Source organism: Microcaecilia unicolor, chromosome 4 (assembly GCF_901765095.1).
Source record: "Microcaecilia unicolor chromosome 4, aMicUni1.1, whole genome shotgun sequence".
Classification (NCBI taxonomy): Eukaryota; Metazoa; Chordata; class Amphibia; order Gymnophiona; family Siphonopidae; genus Microcaecilia; species Microcaecilia unicolor.
Genome location: NC_044034.1, coordinates 194,509,572 through 194,529,235, shown reverse-complemented (window position 1 = coordinate 194,529,235; position 19,664 = coordinate 194,509,572). Strand labels below are relative to the sequence as shown.

At 45.6% G+C, this 19,664-nt stretch overlaps 2 protein-coding genes across 5 annotated transcripts in view; both read right to left on the bottom strand.

Annotated features, from left to right (window-relative positions):
• Positions 1-19,664, bottom strand: part of GTF2H1 (general transcription factor IIH subunit 1) — a 1,055,813-nt gene that overhangs the window by 996,770 nt on the left and 39,379 nt on the right. The gene's annotated exons all lie outside the window — the stretch shown is intronic.
• The window catches only part of SAAL1 (serum amyloid A like 1), a 100,235-nt gene that overhangs the window by 74,420 nt on the left and 6,151 nt on the right, over positions 1-19,664 (bottom strand). For all 4 annotated transcript variants that reach the window (XM_030201096.1, XM_030201098.1, XM_030201097.1 and 1 more), the window contains exon 3: positions 2,609-2,701. In XM_030201096.1, coding sequence (XP_030056956.1) covers positions 2,609-2,701 — 93 coding nt within the window. The remainder of the gene's footprint in view (positions 1-2,608; positions 2,702-19,664) is intronic.

Here is a 19,664-nt window from a genome sequence, read left to right as displayed (position 1 = left end):
AGGCTCAATGTTGCTTAAAGAGGTCTGTTATGGTAATGCCATACCAGGATGTCAGATACAATTGTTGATGCAAAGAGATTAAGGATGAAAAGAAGTATTAATAAAATAGGTATAGAAAGATGAGTTTCGGATTAGAGTGGATTGGTGAGGTGGTATAGTTAAGCTATGGAGTCTCTTTGTAGGCCTTATTGAAGAGGTACATCTTCAGGGATTTACGAAAGTTGGATATTTCGTCGATTAAATTAAGGTCCCAAGCAGGAAAGAGGGGTTTAGGAGGGCGAATGAGACCCGCTCCCTGAAGGAAGTGAACGTCAGGATGACCAGCTAAGGTTTTTCTTTGATACAACCGCAGAAACAAGAATGCTGTAATCTGCACCTTAAGAGAAGTGACACCAAAGCTGGAAACGGAGAAATGACAAGACTGGCACACCATGTTCGAATATAATTCAGAGAAGTTGATTAACATTCACATTCTGGGCCGGTCCAGAGGGATGCTGAGGAAAGTGCAGTTACACGCATACGCTGGAAGAGAGGCGGGAGACAGGAGATATGATAGAGACGTTTAAATACCTCAGTGGTGTTGATGTACAGGTGGTGAGCCTTTTTCAAATAAAGGAAAACTCTAGAATGAGAAGGCATAGGATGAAGTTAAGAGGAAACAGACTTAGGAAGAATCTAAGAAAATATTCTTTCAAGGAAAGGGTGGTGGATGCTTGGGATGGCCTACCGGTGTGCCAGAATTTAAGAAAGCATGGGACAGATACGTAGGATCCCTTAGGAAAAGGAGAGTTAGTGGTTACTGTGGAAGGGCAGACTGGATGAACCATTTGGCCCGTATCTACCATCGTGTTTCTATAACTGCTTAGTGCTAATTAGCACCAATTAACTCCAATTATAGGTGATTGGTTAGCGACAATTAGCTTACATGCATAACTGGCACTATTCTATAATCTGTGCGATAAGCAGAAAAACATGTATGCAAGATTATAGAATGAGAGGGGAAATGTTTAAAGAAACTGACGAGAGCAGCATTAAAAAGGGCTGCATTTTAATCGTAGTTAAAGTTTAGATTAATGCATTAATTGCGACTTGAAGAATTAATCATGTTGCACCATCTCCTCCAAATGTCTCTTCTGCACTTTTCCACTTCCAGTCCCTGTCCGACGGAAACACACATCTTTCCCACCATCATCAATTCAACATCACCCCTCACCTCGTGCCAGTCTACCAAGGTGGCCTTCTGTTGATCCTTACCAGTGGCAGCATTGCAGATACATTGCCTGCAGCCTGGTCTAAAGTTTTCCCTCTGACCAGTCTTGCCCTGCAGAGGAGGCAGGACAGGCCAGAGGGAAAGCTGTGGAGCAGGCCACAGCAGCATATGTGCAATACAGCCATTTAGAGGAACCAGTAGAAGACTTTAAAGGTAGAACTGCGGGGGGGGGGGGGGGGGGGGGGGGAAGGAATTAAGCTACAGACCTGTGAGCAGAAGTGGAGGGTCCGCTGATGGAAAACTATGAGTGAGACAGTGAGCTCCAGCAGCCATAAGAGCTTGGTGCTGCTCACAGGGATGGATGTACTTATTTTGTACCTATGGCAATGGAAAGTTAAATGACTTCCTAGAGCCACAAGGAGCTGTAGTGGGAAATAAAATACCTTTAATAGTATGATTAATCGCAATTAAAATTTTAATGGAAAGACAGTCCTAATTTTTTTCAAAGAACTCTCCAAGCAAATTACATCAGGGAGCTTATTCCATAATACAGGCAGTAACCAAAGAACAAATCTGTAACCATTAAAGATGGTTACAGGAGTCCATAGAGGAGTAAAGAGCAGAGAAGGCTTAGGGATTAATGTCTGGAAAAAAAACCAAGAGATTCAGAGTTAGTTGGATAAAGTTTCAACCTGTGCTTGGAAAGCTGTCAGCCACTGTACCCAGGCAGTTATTTAATGTAGGTATGGGCTCTGAATCATTAGCATTAAAAGTGGAAAGAAACTGGGTGTCATCTGTTTAACAAAAAGTGGTAACTCCAAAACAACTGAATTCAGGTGTTAAGTAACATAGTAGATGACAGCAGAAAAAGACCTGCACGGTCCATCCAGTCTGCCCAACAAGACAAACTCATATGTGTATACCTTACCTTGATTTGTACCTGCCTTATTCAGGGCACAGACCGTACAAGTCTGCCCAGCAGTATTTCCCCGCCTCCCAACCACCAGTCCCACCTCCCATCACCGGCTCTGGCACAGACCGTATAAGTCTGCCCTCCACTATCCTCGCCTCGCAACCACCAACCCCTCTTCCCCCCACCTGCTCCGCCACCTAATTTCGGCTAAGCTTCAGAAGATCCATTCCTTTTGCACAGGATTCCTTTATGCATATCCCACGCATGTTTGAATTCCGTTACCGTTTTCATCTCCACCACCTCCTGTGGGAGTGCTGTCAAGAGGAAAAGAGTTGGGGCAAGAATTGAGCCCTGTGTTACACCTGTCAATGCACCTAGGGTGTCTTGCCACTGAACCCAAAATACTAATTTTATAGAAATGAGAGAACGCAGCAGCTAAAGGCTGACTTTAAAACTCTATTCCTGAAAATCTGTCTACATCATACCTCATCCATTGATATGTCCCATAATTTGCAAATTTCATTCTCCATGTCTTCATCGAGATCTGTCAGCATTTCCCCATCTCCTTCAGAAATGGCCTTAGAAAAATGGTAAACAAAAATGGTGAAGGCCCCAAGCAAATAAAAAAGATAACTATTTTTATTGGACTAACTTAATACATTTTTTTGACTAGCTTTCGAAGGCTAGAACCTTCTCTCTCAGGTCAAGACAGTAGGAGCAAGGTGACAATATCAAAATATATATGTTAAAAAAACATAAAAGAATTCCAATAACAGTCTCAAAGGGAAAGATAGGGGTAGGAAGGAGATCAGAGGGAAAGATGAGTGTGGTCAGAAGGTGTTAAAACAGTACAATGTTATGGTTTATAATGTGACAGGAAACACAGATCTTTGCATTCACGGAAGGGAGTATAGTTGTGCGTCCCCTGCCTGCAGACCGTTGTGTTGATGTCTGACCTGAAGGGACTGAATAGGTCATAAAAACAGAAAGGGGGAAAGGAGGGGAAATGGGACTTGATATACCGCCTTTCTGAGTCTTTTTGCAACTACATTCAAAGTGGTTTACATATATTCAGGTACTTATTTTGTACCAGGGGCAATGGAGGGTTAAGTGACTTGCCCAGAGTCACAAGGAGCTGCATTGGGAATCAAACTCAGTTCCCCAGGATCAAAGTCCACAGCACTAGGCTACTCCTCCACAAAGTTTAAAATGAAAACCCATACTGCCAAATCCTAGCCCTAGTTCCAACTGAAAAGAAAAGAGGGGTACAAACTAAAACCAGACCAGAACGGGGAGGGGGGGGGGGGGCGGGGGGGACAGGATCAGAATACTAACATCACTTCACTAATACACCATCCAAACCCAGAGCCACACCAGCTGGGGCTGGGAGTAGTGTGAAGACACTGGCCACTGCACCTAAAGATGATGATGTACCAGTCATCACTCCACCAAATCCTAATGGTCAGCATAAAATAGAGCCTTCTCTTTCAGACCAGGGTTGGCCCTTTCACTAAGGCAGATAAGGCATCCACCTAAAGCAGCCCAAATCAAAAAAAATAGCACCAAATACAGTTGGACAATGAATTGATTTGCATTTTTCTGCTTACTGACAGGCATGACCCACGACCTACATAGCTAAAAGCTCAAACTTCATCTTTCTATATTTTTGCTGAGAGCGGTAAATGCAAGGTCACACTGTACCAGCAGAGTGCTCTTCCACCTCCCCTTACAGAAATGGTGCCACTGACTCTAGCTCAGAAGAATATGTTTACAGTTTGGGAGGGAAGAAGTATTGAGGACTTAGCGCCAGATGCAGCAACCAAACGTAAAAAAATCTAAATCGTTAAAGTCCCTAACGATTTTAAAATAACGAAGAATGCACCAAAAAAAAAGTCACACATGCTAAGATCGGTATTGAAACGTACAATGTATCAAAGAATCACAATACACATCGTTAATCGGCCCCCAAATCATGCGCAGAGCAGCCAAGCGTTATGTTAGCTGCTCTGCGCATGCCACAAACAGTCAAAACACAGTCAAAACACAAGCACATGGCTCCCAAATCAAAACAAAAATTAAAAAAAAGGGTTGGGAGGGGGCAAAGGCGCTCATCAGGAGCGTCCTGTATGGCCGTCCTTGCCCCCTCCCCACCCGTGGTCGCCGTTCCCCCCTGCCCCACTTCCCCCTGCATTCTAAGAAGAAAAGCAAACGTACCTTTAGCAGCCCCGGCCCCCCTCCCTTCCTCACTACTCTGTCTCCCCTCAGCTCCGCCTCCCGACATCCTCCGCCCTGTGCCCCGCCCCCTCTTGGGGTCATCGCCGCCATTCCCCTCCTCCATCGGGCCCCCCTCCCTCTTACCGGGACCATGCAGCGCCTCTCTCCTCTGTCCGAAGGCGCTGCACGGGCAAGAAGAAAGCTGATGCCTGCCTTCGCCCAGCTTCTGTGGCGCGTCTCTCTCCTCCTGGGCCCGCCCCTGTCTGATGTCGGTAACCTACAGGCATCAGCTTTCTTCTTGCCCGTGCAGCGCCTTCGGACAGAGGAGAGAGGCGCTGCACAGTCCCGGTAAGAGGCTAAAGAGGGAATAAGCCTTCTCAGACAGCATGGGCCCGCTGTGCTTAGAGCGGGCTCATCGGGTTGGCCGATTACAAGATGGCCGCCAGTCCCCACGTGTAGTCCTCATCAAAGTACACAATTATATCCACAAGGATGAAACTTTACGTGGGTACCGACAGAAGAGAGAAGCTACAAAATATGAAGGGAAACTAATCCACATTTTTCAGGATTATTCATCTGCTTTACAAGACAAATGGAAACAATTTAATCCAATTTGTCAGCGACTGCATGGTCAACACGTTAAATTTATGCTCCTTTACCCCGCGGTTTTGAAAATTAAACACGGAAACGGCTGGCAAGTTTTTACTAATGCTGCTGCTGCTACCTATGGGCAGAAAATGGAGAGCGGGCAGCCCACTACGGAGGGCACAACAGCAGATACCTGAAGGACATAGATTCAATGAGTGTGTTGGACTAATAAACTAAATCTGTAACAGGTATCTGGGCTGTTGAATGTGTGGCAAATGTATGGGTTGGAATTCAGTATTTGTTGTTTGGGTGTGACGGGGGGTCTTCAGCATGGAAGTGACCTCTATCCCGTTGTAAATAACAGGAATCCAGTGTTTAGGAAGGGTAGGGGGGAAGGAAGGGTAGAAGGTGGGGGAGAAGACTGGGGGGGGGGGGGAGGGAAATAGCTTCAGGAATTTATGCAGCTGTATAGGTGAATTTCTTCTGGAGTCTACATTCACTATACAAAAAAGCTCCGTTTCCCCGGGGAGGAGGGCTGGGCTCCTCGGGGAGGATATATTGTGTAGCGGGGACATGTCTTGGTGTACTAACATAATCCCATAAGGATCGGGTGCATCTGATATCTTGGAACGTATCGGGAATTTCATCTCCGATTAAAAGAACCAAGATATTAGAGCAACTGAAACGACACAAAGTGTCTATTGCTTGTCTCCAGGAGACGAAACTGACTGACCAGGAACATGAAAAACTTAAGCAGCAGTGGGTGGGTGAATGTTTTTATTCTTCTTCGGGAGTTAAAAGAGGTGGAGTAGCAATACTGATTAGGAAGGGTATGCTCTGTGATCCAAGGTTGATATGTAAAGACCAAGAGGGTAGGGTGGTTCCAGTGGCATACCTAAGGTAGTTGACACCCGGGGCCGGTCATTTTTTAACACACCCCCCCCCCCCCCCCCAAATCCAGTACTAGGCAGACCGAGAATACAAAACACTCAAGACCTATAGAGCAATTCTACCATACCATAAGCAGTAATTTCTACGAGTCACACAAGGAAAAGGAAAGCATCTTAAACACTACAGTGAGCACTAGAACATCAATTCACCTATTGTAAAACGAAAACAGACAGATAAGTACAGATCGTCGATCCTGCACAGTCAATGCCAACCGAAAGCACAGATACACCCTAATCCACTATAGAATAAGTAATCATAAACTTTCTATTTAGACAAAAATTAAACTGAACCCCCGATGCCAGACTCTGCATACAATGCAACACCACAGAAACAGAAAATGTCCCCTAGTACTGTGCTAAATATAAAGACAGCAGATGTAAATTTGAAAAAACTAACAAATACCAATCACCACTTTACAAATTAACAAATAGAAATAAAACAAATACAGAAAATAAAATAACATTTTATTAGACTAATACATTTAGCTTCCAGAGGCCAAAATCTCCTTCCTCAGGTCAGTACAGTATCTTATCCTGACCTAAGGAAGGGGGTTTTGTTCTCTGAAAGTTAAGTCAAAATGTATTAAAATTAGTCCAATAAAAAGATTACCTTATTTACATGTTCTATTTATAAACAACACAGCTACAATACTATATCCTAAAGCAAAATAATAAAAATATATATTTACAGTTTGTTGTCTCTGGTTTCTGCTTTTCTCATCTTCTTTTCACTGTCTTCCTTCCATCCAGGATCTGTCTTTGCTCTCTCTCTGCCATCCAGTGTCTGCCCTCTCCAATGTCCCTTCCATCCACTGTCTGCCCTCTCTCTCCCTTCCATCCACCATTTGCCCCAGTCTGCCCTCTTTCTCTCTCCCCCTTCCACCCACCATCCGCCCTTTCTCTCTGCCCCTTCAATCCGTCTGCCCTCCCTCACCCATCCATCCAGGGTCTGCCCTCCCTCACGCTCCCCACTTCCATCCAGGGTCTGTTGTCCCCTCTCTCTGCCCCCCCTTTTCAGCCCCCAGTTCCACCTGCCCCTAGTTCCAGCCCCAGCCCACATCTCCCACCTGCCCCCCTTTTCAGCCCCACTATCCCACCAGTCCCCAGCCCTTTTCTCCCATCAGTCCTGAGCTTCAGACCCCAGCCACTTCTCCCTGTCCCCTTTAAAGCCCCCAGTTTCAGCCCCCAGTTACAGCACTAGCCCCCTTATCCCAAATACCCTCCTTTTCAGCCCCCAGTTCCAGCCCCCTTCATCCACCACATGCTTTGCATCCCCCCTTTTCAGCCCCAGACCCATTCTCCCACCTGCCCCAGGCATGGACCCATTCTCCCTCCTGCCCCCTTGTCAGACCCCAGTTCCAGCTTCAGACCCCTTCTCCCCTCTGAGCACCCCCACCCCTCCACAATCCCCTTCTCCCCTCTCAGCTCCCCTCCCCCTCTCCGAACCCCTCTGAGCTCCCCCACCCCTCCCCAAATTCCCTTCTCCCCTCTGCGAACCCCTCTGAGCTCCCCCACCCCTCCCCAGTTCCCTTCTCCACTCTGCGAACCCCTCTGAGCTCCCCCCACCCCTCCCCAATTCCCTTCTCCCCTCTGAGCTCCCCCACCTCCTTCTCCCATCTGAGCCCCCCCTCCCCCTCCGTGGAGAGCGACGGAGCCCTCTTCTCCTGCCACCACCCTGCGTTTTTTTTTTTAATTCATTCAGCGAGGGACGCAGGCAGCGCCTCGTGTCTGCCCTGCTGTGTGCTTTGAAAAAAGAAAATCGCTTCGCTGGCGTCGGGCCGGCCTTCTCTCGCTATGTCCCGCCCACTTTTGAGGTAACTTCCTATTTCCTCGAGGGCAGGACATAGCGAGAGAAGGCCGGCCTGACGCCAGCGAAGCGATTTTCTTTTTTCAAAGCACACAGCAGGGCAGACACGAGGCGCTGCCTGCTTCCCTCGCTGAATGAATTAAAAAAAAAAACGCAGGGTGGTGGCAGGAGACGGCGAAGCACCCCCCCACCCGCCGACACCCGGGGCGGACCGCCCCCAGCCCCTGGTACGCCACTGGGTGGTTCTACTGCAACTAACTATATCTGGGCAAAAGTTATATGTATGTGCTGTATCATTAATCTCTCTGGGTCTACGATACTCTGAAACCCCCTGGGTGTGGGCGGGGGATTTTAATCAGACCATGGACCCAGAAGTGGATAGGTCTACAGGAAAACAAAGAAGTGAGATACGGGGAGAAAGGGGACTTCATACTTTGTCAATCCCTAGAGTTGGTAGACCCCTGGAGGCTGCTCCACCCTTCCACAGTTGACTATACCCACCAATCAAGAGTGCATCAATCCTGGTCGAGACTGGATTATATATTAGTGCATCACTCGCTATTTGTCAGAATCACACAGGCTGAGATAGGTCCCACGGAAGTCACTGATCATTCCCTGATTTGGGCTGATATGATGCTCACCTCTACTGGTACCTCGGGATATTCCTGGAGATACCCATCTTATTTGTATCAAGATGAAAAATTTAAGGAATATATAGCAGCCCAACAGGAGCAATATGTAGAATTTGACTTAGATTCTTGTGACTCTCCAACAGTTTTTTGGGAAGCGTCGAAAGCAGTACTGAGGGGGGCTGTTATAGCGTATATGAGTGCCAGAGCCAAACAGCTCTCAGTGGGTATAATTCGTTTAGAACACCAATTACGTCTGGCTAAAGCAGGTTATTTGCAGCGACCCTCACAGGAAACCCGTGATCTTTGGTCCTCCACGAGGGTGGCCCTAGATTCCCTAATTCACGAGAAAACTCAGAAAAGTTTAACACCGAGAGGGTTTAATTTTCACAGATATGGGAATAGGCCGGGTAGGCTCCTAGCTCAGATGGTGAGAGTACGGGGTCGCAGAAAATTGATTGCATCGGTGATTTCCTCCAGTGGGGCTAGAATCAGTACCACAGAAGGGATTGTTAAGGAGTTTCACTCATATTTCTCTAAATTATACTCTGGAGAGGGGGATTTTACAGACATGGCAGTGGAAGACTACTTGGTGGATGCGGGGCTTCCCCAGCTTTCCCCATCTGCTAGGGAGTCGTTTTCAAAGCCATTACAGGCCCAGGAAATTCAGAGGATGTTAAAGTCTTTGCCGCTGGGTTCGGTGCCTGGCCCGGACGGGTTTCCGGCGGAATATTATAAGACCCTTCCACCACAGTTTAGCGGCCCTCTTATTGAATATTTTGAGGTGAAAGAGCAGGGGGGCTCCCCCCCCAGGAGGTAATGAAGCATTGGTGACTTTAATCCCAAAGCCGAGTAAACCCGGTGATAGGGCGATATGACTCCACCCTATTTCCCTTATCAACATGGACCTTAAAATACTTGCTCGAATTCTGGCGGATCGGCTTTCACCTTTCACGAGTACTTTGACTGGTGCACACCAAGTAGGTTTTATGAAAAATAGGAACTCAGTCCTTAATGTACGGAAGGTACTTTTGGCAATTGCACACTGCCATGCAAGGGATATGGACCTCTTACTTGTTAGTCTAGACGCCGAAAAGGCGTTCGATAAAGTAAGGTGGAGGTACCTATTCCAAGTATTAGACTACATAGGAATGGGGGGGATGGTTTTTAGATGCAGTAAAGGTACTTTATAGGGAACCCGTAGCTAGAATTTTAGTCAATGAGTCCAAATCCCCCCCCGCTGCATATTAGAGCGGGAACCAGACAAGGGTGTCCCCTTTCTCCTCTTTTATTTTTGTTATATCTGGAGCCCTTATTATGTACTATTGAGATTGACCCAGATATTGCGGGGGTTCAGTTACCAACTCACCTGGTAAAGGTTTTGTCCTTTGCGGATGGTATATTTTTGACCTTGACTGACCCCCAGAATTCTCTCTCTAGAGTTTTGGCAGCTATAGATGAGTTTGGGCTATATTCGGGACTTTCCTTGAATCTTAAAAAAATCTGTTGCTTTGTCTTCCAGAGTGGGGATACGTTTAGATTGGGGGGGCCCTTTTCCACTCCAGTGGGTGCAAGAGGAGGTGACTTATCTGGGAGTAAGGATCCCAATTGATTTTGGTTCCCTATATGAGCGGAATATGACAAACTTAAAGAAGAGGGTGGCGCAGTCTTTGCTGAGTTGGCAGGATTTGCCTATTTCTCCGATGGGTAGGGTAGCACTCTATAATATGGTCTTGTTTCCCGTATGGATATATGCCTATCAAACCTTGCCCATGTTTCTGACCTCTAAAGATGACAAATGGTTGAGGACGAAATTAAATTTGTTTTTGTGGCAGGGGAAGAGGGCACGTATGACCATTAGCAAAGCAATTTTGCCAAAAATCCATTGAGGTTTGGGATTGATGGACTTACGTATGTTTTCTGTGGCTAGTGGCATGCGCCATATTTCAGATTGGTTCTGTGCCACTAATCATTTTTCCCTCACAGCTGCTGAAACTAGTTGGTTCGAGCCCTTGCATTTTACCAGCTGGCTTCAACAGGGGAAGGGGCAACTCTCTAATTTGAGTATGGCTTCCTCTGTGCTCTGCCCTTTGCGACAGACATGGAGGTGGCTTTGCAAATTTTTTACTCTAAACAAATCAGTGTCCCCATTGCTTTCTATAGGAGGTAATCCGGAGTTTCCGGTGGGAGATACCTCCAGAACATTTCGGGACTGGAGGGCTAAAGATATTTCTTATCTGAGTCATGTGGTATCAGAACAGGGAAGGATGAAAACATTGTCAGAAATTAGTGGAGAATTTCACTTGGAAAAAAGGGACCCCTTTGCATTTATACAGTTAAGCCATTATGTTAACTTTTTAACTAAGAAAGATTTATCAGTAACAGTGTGGGAATGTTTTAATACAATGTTCGGGCTTGATGCACAGGGTAGGATTCCGTTGAACTATTTCCACGCTCATTTAAGAGACCATTTACAATCGACAGACTTTACCCGGATGGTGCAACAATGGACTAGAGAACTGGCTTTTTCGGTAACTCCGGAGAGTATCAAAAACACCTTGATAGGTACTTACAAACTCACAGAAAACGCTTGTTGGTGGGAATTACAGTATAAGTTTATGTTTCGTCTACATACGTCGCTGAGAAGAACGTTCCGGGCCACACTGTGAGATTCAGACACCTGTCCTAAGTGTGGGAATGCTAATGCAAATCTGGGCCACATGTTTTGGACCTGTCCAGGTATTCAGAAGTTTTGGAGACTTTTAGCGTTGCATGTTTCCTTGATGTGGGGAATATGGTGGCGTATTTCTCCAGGACAGTTGTTTGGTGATTACAACATACAGGGGCTGGCATGGTCCGGTTCTCGTTTGTTCCTGCATAAAGCTCTGCTGATGGCAAAAAAAACAATTTTACAAATCTGGTTGACTTCGGAATTTCCAACAGTATCACAATGGCGCTCGTTGATGATCTACATGTGCTCGTTTGAACGTAGTGGTATTACTGATCTTGCAGGAACGAAGGGAGACAGATTCTGCTCAGTTCGGGCACCCTTTTGGGACACCTTGACTCCAGTAGCCCGTAGTAGAGTTTTAAATTCCTGAAGTGGGGGGGGGAGGGGGCGGGAGAGGGAAGAGAAAAATATTATAAAATGTTGAAAAAGGTTATCTAAACTGAACAAGGGCATGTTTGGTATTGTATTATATCTCTGTTATGATAAGTACTGCCCTGTCTTGTGCATTAATGTCAATAAACATGAGTTTATTAAAAAAAAAAAAAAGTTATACACAATAAAACTGTGATGCTTGGACCTGTCACAGAAAGGTAAATAAGAAAAATGCACAAGACTGAAAAACGTAGGGACAACTGGTTCACAGGCCCCATTCTTTGCGACTGCAGTTGGGTTGGGGGTGGGTATAAAAGGGAGGCCATGGAAAAGGAGGCATGGTGATCTATCAAGGGAGGAATGGGAATGAGTCACAGAGTCAGGGCCAACCAACTATTTCACTCTAAGAAGTTTTGAGGCCCCTTCTCAGCAAGAAAATTTTCAAAAATAATGTATCGTCCTCCATCCTCTGCCATACTTATTTTCTGGCACCCTAGCCCAACTTCCACCACCACCTTTCCTCCTTCTTTCCACCTAACCTATTTTTCACCAAAGAATCACGTGGTGTCTTAATCTCATAAGAACATAAGCATTGCCATCAAGGTCCATCACGCTCAACATCCAGTTTCCAACAGGTTACAAGTACCTGGTAAGGGAGGGACCCTAACAGCCCCGTTGTCAACACCTGCTCACCAAAAATCACATCCCAATGAGCCTGAACATCCACTCTGTAATGTTTAACAAAAGCATGGAGAGGACCATGTGGCCGCCTTGCAAATATTCAAAGGGGCAACTAAAGGACATTCAGCCCAAGAAGTCGCCAGGCCTCTAGTGGAGTGAGCTCAAATTCCTTCTGGAATAGGTCTTTTGTGCAGAATGTAAGCAGAAGAAACCGCCTCCTTAAACCATTTCACCAACGTAGCTTTAGAAGCCACGAAACCTCTTATGACCACCACCTAAGAGGACAAACAGGCAATCCGACCGACGAAAGTCTTCGTTCCTCTGCACATATTCTTTCAAGACCTGGCGAACATCAAGCTTGAATAGAGAGCGCTGCTCCTCTGACCCTCTGGAAGAACCTAGAGTCGGTAAGACTAAAGACTGACATGAAAGGCAGACAAAACGAGGGCACCGGCCTCAAGATTACACAATCTGACAGACACTCTAAGAAGGGTGCTCTACAAGATAAGGCTTGCAATTCAGATACTCTCCTCACAGAGAAATAGCTACCAGAAAAACTGTCTTCAAGGTAAGATCCTTGAGGGAAATAGAAACTAAGGGCTCAAAAGGAACTCGAACCAGAGCCAAAAGTACCAGATTAAGATCCCAAGAAGGGAAGGAAGGACGCCAAGGCAGACGCAGGACACTGACACCTCTAAAAAAAAAAAAAAAAAAAAAAAAAACACACAAAGGACATTCAGATGAGTACTCAAGGACTTACCCTGGACATGTCCCGGAAAAACCGACAAAGCTGCGAGCTGAACTTTAACATCAAGCCTTTATCTAATCCTCCCTGAAGGAACTCCAAAACCTGAGGCACTGAAGAATGTAAAGAGACTAAATCCTGTTCCTCACACCAGGCCTCAAAAATTCTCCAGACCCGAATAGGCTAAAGAAGTGGAACGATGATGGGAACGAAGCATGGTCCCTATAACATCCGCCAAATAGCCTGGTCTTTTCAACCTAGTCCTTTCAAGAGTCAAGACAAAATCATGCCAGGTCTGGCATGAGCACAGGACCTTGGGATAAGAGATCACCCAATTCTGGCAGCCGAGGACTGGGCTCCATGAAAAGGCGTTGGAGATCTGCATACCAAGGTCGCTCGGCCAATCGGGGGCTACCAGAACTACTAGTCCCATATGCCTCTCTATCTTTTGAATGACTCTCCTGGTCAACGGCCAGGGAGGAAATACATACAGCAGTGCATCCAAAACTTTCCAATCCTTGATACTTCCTGCAACTGAAGAAACGGCGAACCTTGGCATTTAGCCAAGTCACCATCAAGTCCATCACCGGAGGACCCCACATCCGAACAATCGTTTCGAAAGCTTGAGAGCTGAGAGACCATTTTCCGGGATAGAGGGATTGAATGAGAAAATCCGCCTGAACATTGAGAACTGCCACTACATGAGAGGCTGACAGGTCTATCAGGTGCTTCTCTGCACACTGCAAGGTCTCCTGCGCTAAAAGACGACTTCTGGTACCACCCTGTTGATTGATATATGGGAAATGGGACTTGATATACCGCCTTTCTGAGGTTTTTGCAACTACATTCAAAGCGGTTTACAAATATTCAGGTACTTATTTTGTACCAGGGGCAATGGAGGGTTAAGTGACTTGCCCAGAGTCACAAGGAGCTGCAGTGGAAATTGAACTCAGTTCCCCAGGATCAAAGTCCACTGCACTAACCACTAGGCTACTCCTCCACTCCTATGCTACTGCTGTCTCATTGTTTGATAAGATACGCACCACTTTGTTCTCCAGAAGACTTTGAATGTGGAGTAGCACTAGCTGAATAGCTCTGGTCTCTAAGAGGTTGATGGAGCAACCCAGAGATCTTGCACCAGGAGACCCAAGCAAAGGGCTCCCCAGCCCTGAAGACTGGCATCAGTGGTCACCTCTATCCACTGAGGGGACTCCAACAGCCGACCTTTCGACAAACTGCTGGTTCAAAGCCACCAGTGAAGGTCCTGACAAACCACCAAAAGCAAGGATAATCTGTTCTCCAGGGAACCAGACTGAGGGGACCACCTGAAAGAAAAGAGTTCCGGAGACTTCTCATGTGAGCTCCGGCCCACTACACTGCCTCTATGGTTGCGACCATAGAACCCAAAACTTGAATATAAAGTCGGACACAGGGAAGCGGCTGTGAGCAAAGATCCCAGACTTGTTGCTGTAACTTCAGAATGCGCTGTTCTGGGGGAAAAAAAAAAAAAAAAAAAAAAGACCCTTCCACGAAGTGTGTCAAAAGTGACCCCTAGATAATCTAGGGTCTGGGAAGGTTGTAACCGGATCTTTGCAGGACTGATCAACCAACCTAGAGATTCCAAAAACTGAATAACTTGAGTCGTCACCTGAGAACTCTCGTGAAAAGATTTGCTCAGATTAACCAATCGTCTAAGCACGGATGCATTAAGATGCCTTGCTGCCGCTACCAACATCATGACCTTGGTGAAGCTTTGGTGAAAAGTTTTGCCCAATACTGTGAACCATAGGAAGCGAAGATGCGCTTGACGAATGAGAATGTGAAGATATGCTTCTGTAAGGTCTAAGGCCGTGAGAAATTCTCCTAATTGAACGGCCACAGTAAAGATCCTTAGAGCTTCCATACAGAACAGGGCACTCGAACAGCCAGGTTGACTTAAGATCTAGAATACGGCGAAAGGAACCTTCCTTCTTTGGTACCACAAAATAAACTGAGTATCTGACAGAACTCTGCTCCTCTACTGGGACTGGGCAAACCGCTCTTAAGGTGACTAATCTAGCTAGTGTCTCTGACTGCCCGAGCCTTTACTCTGGACCGACAGGAAGATTCCAGAAAGCAATCCGGCAACTTGTATGCGAATTCGAGAGAGTAACTGTCCTGAATAATGTCGAGAACCCATTCATCTGAAGTAATTTGGGCCCATTTCCACAAAAACTGAGTCAATCGACCTCCTATGGGAACTGCAAAATGGACCAACAAACCTTCATAGGGACGTACAAGCGGAAGATTGTGAGGTAAAGGAAGTGTCTCTGCCACCTCTTTGGCCACCACGAAAGGACTGAGAATGCTGAAAATATCAAGACCGTTGAAAAGTACTACCTCTGCCCAAGCAAAATCTCCGAACCTCTCGGCCCCTACCTCTGGCTGCAACAAAACCTCAACCAACTACCCGTGGACGGTCTTCTGGAAGCAGAGGGACTTTGGTATCGCCTAAACTCTTGCCCAGCTTGTCCAATTCATCTCCAAACAGAAAGGCAGCACCCGTAGACCATTGTCCGAACTAAAGAATTCTCCGAGCAGAGACTCCCAACGCCATGGACTTAGCCGAAGACCTCAGCAAATCACAAAGAATATCTGAAAGAAAGGCAGATCCCATCTCAATTTTGGCAACTTCTTGATCAATTAAAGAGAAATCATCCACTTCTCTATCCAGTACAAGTTCCAACCACCGGAAACATGCTCTGGGTACTAGCGATAAGGAAAATTACTGCCTGAACAGCCAACGCTGAAACATCAAAAGCATTCTTTAATAGAGTCCTGCGGATCCTTCAGAGCCGTACCCCACTAGTGTTCTTTTTGGTGACCATGAACACCACTGCATCCACCAGAGGAGGCTTGAGCCACTCCCTGTCCTATTCTGGAAGAGGATAGAGACGAATCATGGAGTGCGCAAGCCTAAAGGGCACATCAGGAACATCCCAATGCACCTGGACAATATCTCGTATATCTTGATACACAGGGAAAGATTTAGCAGATTTACGGACTCCCTTAACTAACGGGTCCACAGTATAGGGAACCGCAGGCTCCAGAGACTCCTCAAATTTTAAAGTCATAGCCACTAAGGAAATCAACTTTTGAAAGTTCTCTTTGTGAAAAACACTTGCCACTGAGGAATCCTCCCCTGGGGGGGCAAAGCTTTAGTGGAGAGGAAAGAATCCTCTTCCTCCTCATAAACTTCCATGTCATCAAACTGATCCCCCTCACCCAGAGAGGCAGAGGAAATGGGATCCACTGTCTCTTGATCCTCCCAAGAGACCCTAAACCTTCTGGCAGAAGAACTAACCCCCTGCGCTGAATCCACAGAAAAAGAGGACCGAGAAGAGGAATTGTGCAATAAATAAGCTCTGTACATGGCTAAAACAAAATCTGGAGGAAACCCCCCCTCAAGGGCTCCTTCCCGCTGTCTTTCCAAAACAGGCAGGAGCGATTCAGGTCCTAACTGCAACAGTGTCTCAGCATGAGCAGACGGCTGCTCTGAGGAGGAAAGAATCTAACATAGCGGTCGTTTACGCCAAAACTGCAGTTGACTCTAAAGGAACCGCCACAACAGAAGAGGAACCAGAAGAGCTTGCACCCGCGACTGAAAATACCGGCAGACACTTTGACTGAGAAGCAATACAAATATTACAAACTCCATCCATCGACAAAAACACCCTGGCGCTGACATACAGCGCAACGTTTCGATTTGGCAGACATTTCTCTTTTTGTTTTTTTGTTTTTTTTTTAAAGCAAATAAAGCTCTAAAGCATTGGGGAACAGCTACAGAAAGTAATGAGGAGAGAAATGCAAGCGGGTTCACATTGGTCTTTATTTAATACCATTGCAGTACTCTTAAGGTAAATTCTCTCTTCTTTTTTTTTTTTTTTTCAAACTCTGCAAATGTGGCTGTCTCCCATGGTTCTAACACACCCTTCCCATGAAGGGTGCAGACCAGCCTCCAAAGAACAAAGTCCTAGCCAAAATAAGCTGAGGGAAGGTTCGGGGTGAAATAGGGAGGAGGGACCCGGCTGCCCGAGTGTGCACTCCTGAGGCCAAAGAAACCCCCCTGGGTCTCGGCCTCTGCCAGGACTAAACCACCAGTGGAGAAGAGAGAAAAGGAAAGAGTACATTTAGAGAATAGAAAATAAAACTAAGACTGAAGGGCTCACCACATCTTCCACCTGCTGAAGACTGAGAATACTGAGAGTTGAGAGGGCTGGACTCTGAATGGCTCTCTCAAGAATCATTATTCTCAGTCTCCACCTGCTGGAAGGCATACACAACCCATCAGTTTCAGCTGGGCCAGTCCAGAGGGCTGCGAAGGAGCAGTACATTTTATGCTGTTTATCCTACAAATAAGCAGTGGACTTTCTCCAAGTCCATCTTAATAGTGGCTTATGGGCTTTTCTTTTAGGAAGCTATTCTCTAGCAACGAATTCCAGAGTTTAGTTACACGTTGAGTGAAGAAATATGTTCTCCAATTTGTTTTCAATTTTCTACTTTGTAGCTTCATTGCATGCACCCTAGTCCTAGAACTTTTGGAAAGAGTAAACAAGGGATTCAAGTCTACCCGTTCCACTCCACTCATTATTGCTTAAGGGCCATTACTGCTCTCTTTTCTGAACCAGCACAGGCCTTGGGCGTCTCCCAGAATTGCGCACTCGTTATAGAACAGAGTCATTTATGCATCAAAGTACAGCATTTAGGTGCATGCATTTACACCTTAGGTGGGTGTGCCTAAATGCACCCAGATCCCATCACAGAATTTGCACTTAGCGCCCAAGTTTGGTGCACTTCATAAAATTACCCCCATATCAGTCTGTCACTGTTTCCAGTCATTCTCTCTCTTCCTTGCAGTACCAGGAATCACAAAATCCTTCCCACTTTCATACATCCTCTGTCATTCCTTCCTATCCTGAAATCATATTCCCTCTGATATCTGGAATTCACCTGTCAAATAAAAATACAGGGCCCAATGTTCAGCACCATTTGGCCGGGTAGGAGAGATTCGTATCTGGTTACATAGCACAGACCAGATCCTACCCAGATTTTTAGCAGCACATCATCAGATAGTGCCACTGAAAATCTGGGCAATATGCCATGGACCTATTCAGTTAATGCAGGAATGGTCAGAGTTGCTAAGTACTGCCAATATTCAGCAGTGGTGCCATATCCTATTCTAACTACACGCACTTAGGACAGCTAGAAGGCTGTTTTCAGTTAACCGGGTAGCTATTCAGGTTCTAATGTTGAGTATTTGCATTATCCTCCGGATTCTCTACATGGTGTGCTGAGTACCACACGTAAATTTGTGTGCAGGGCCAATTTACATGTGCTACTAAATTATCAAGCCAATTACTCTTGATAATTGGCCAACAACCACCAATTATCAACACTAAAAATGTTGGGTGAATCATCATCATCTTGGTCTCCAAATAGTGCTGTGCTGCAAGGCTCACCCCTATCTCCAATATTATTTAATGTCATGATGGCTCCGCTGAAAGGGGGGGGGGAAGACTTGAGTCAAGGTGACATCCAGAGAATTCTATATAGGATTAAAACTGGCCTTGATTTAATGGAACACTGGGCCTCTGAATTCAGGCTAAAATTAAAATTGGGAGAAGACAATTTTAATTTTTGGTAATAACTAATCTGTTTGACCATAATCCCTACAGCAATTTTAGCACTGACTGTACTTCTTATCCTTTAGAGTCCACTCTAAAAATTTTAGGGGCAGTTATTGATCGGCACTTGAATCTCAGGTGTCCTCAGTGGTTACTAAATCTTTTAAATTACTTTGGAAAATGAAGCACATTCGGCTTTTTTTTTCAACTGATATTTTCAAATTACTTGTTCAATCTTCTTGTTTTGACCCAATTTGATTATTGTAATTCTCCATGCAGGGTGTTAAAGAATGCATCTTAAGGAAACTGCAAACTGCCCAAAATACTGCAGCTAGACTTGTCATGCATGTATCATGCTTTGAGTGAGCTACTCCTTTGCTGATACATTTGCAGTGGCTTCCCATTAGGGCCAGGACTATATTCAAACTCTGTGCTCTCATATTTCAGATTCTGTATGGTATTGCCCCTTGTTATGTTGCCTTCTTGCAATTCAATCTTGGTGCAAAAGAATACCCATGTCTTCATTTTCCTACCTGTAAGAAAGTAGCTTATAAATCTATATATTCAGCTACTTTTTCATACCAAGGTACTAAATGGTGGAATTCCTTGCCGAAAAATATAAGATGCCAACATGATTATTTGGTTTTTAGTAAGTTTTTGAAAACTTTCCTTTTCAAACAATTTCTGTCAACTGATCCTGGTGCCTAATCTCTCCCTTCCATTCTCCCCATTATGTTTTATTATTGAATTCTTCATATACAGTGGGGGAAATAAGTATTTGATCCCTTGCTGATTTTGTAAGTTTGCCCACTGACAAAGACATGAGCAGCCCATAATTGAAGGGTAGGTTATTGGTAACAGTGAGAGATAGCACATCACAAATTAAATCCGGAAAATCACATTGTGGAAAGTATATGAATTTATTTGCATTCTGCAGAGGGAAATAAGTATTTGATCCCCCACCAACCAGTAAGAGATCTGGCCCCTACAGACCAGGTAGATGCTCCAAATCAACTCGTTACCTGCATGACAGACAGCTGTCGGCAATGGTCACCTGTATGAAAGACACCTGTCCACAGACTCAGTGAATCAGTCAGACTCTAACCTCTACAAAATGGCCAAGAGCAAGGAGCTGTCTAAGGATGTCAGGGACAAGATCAT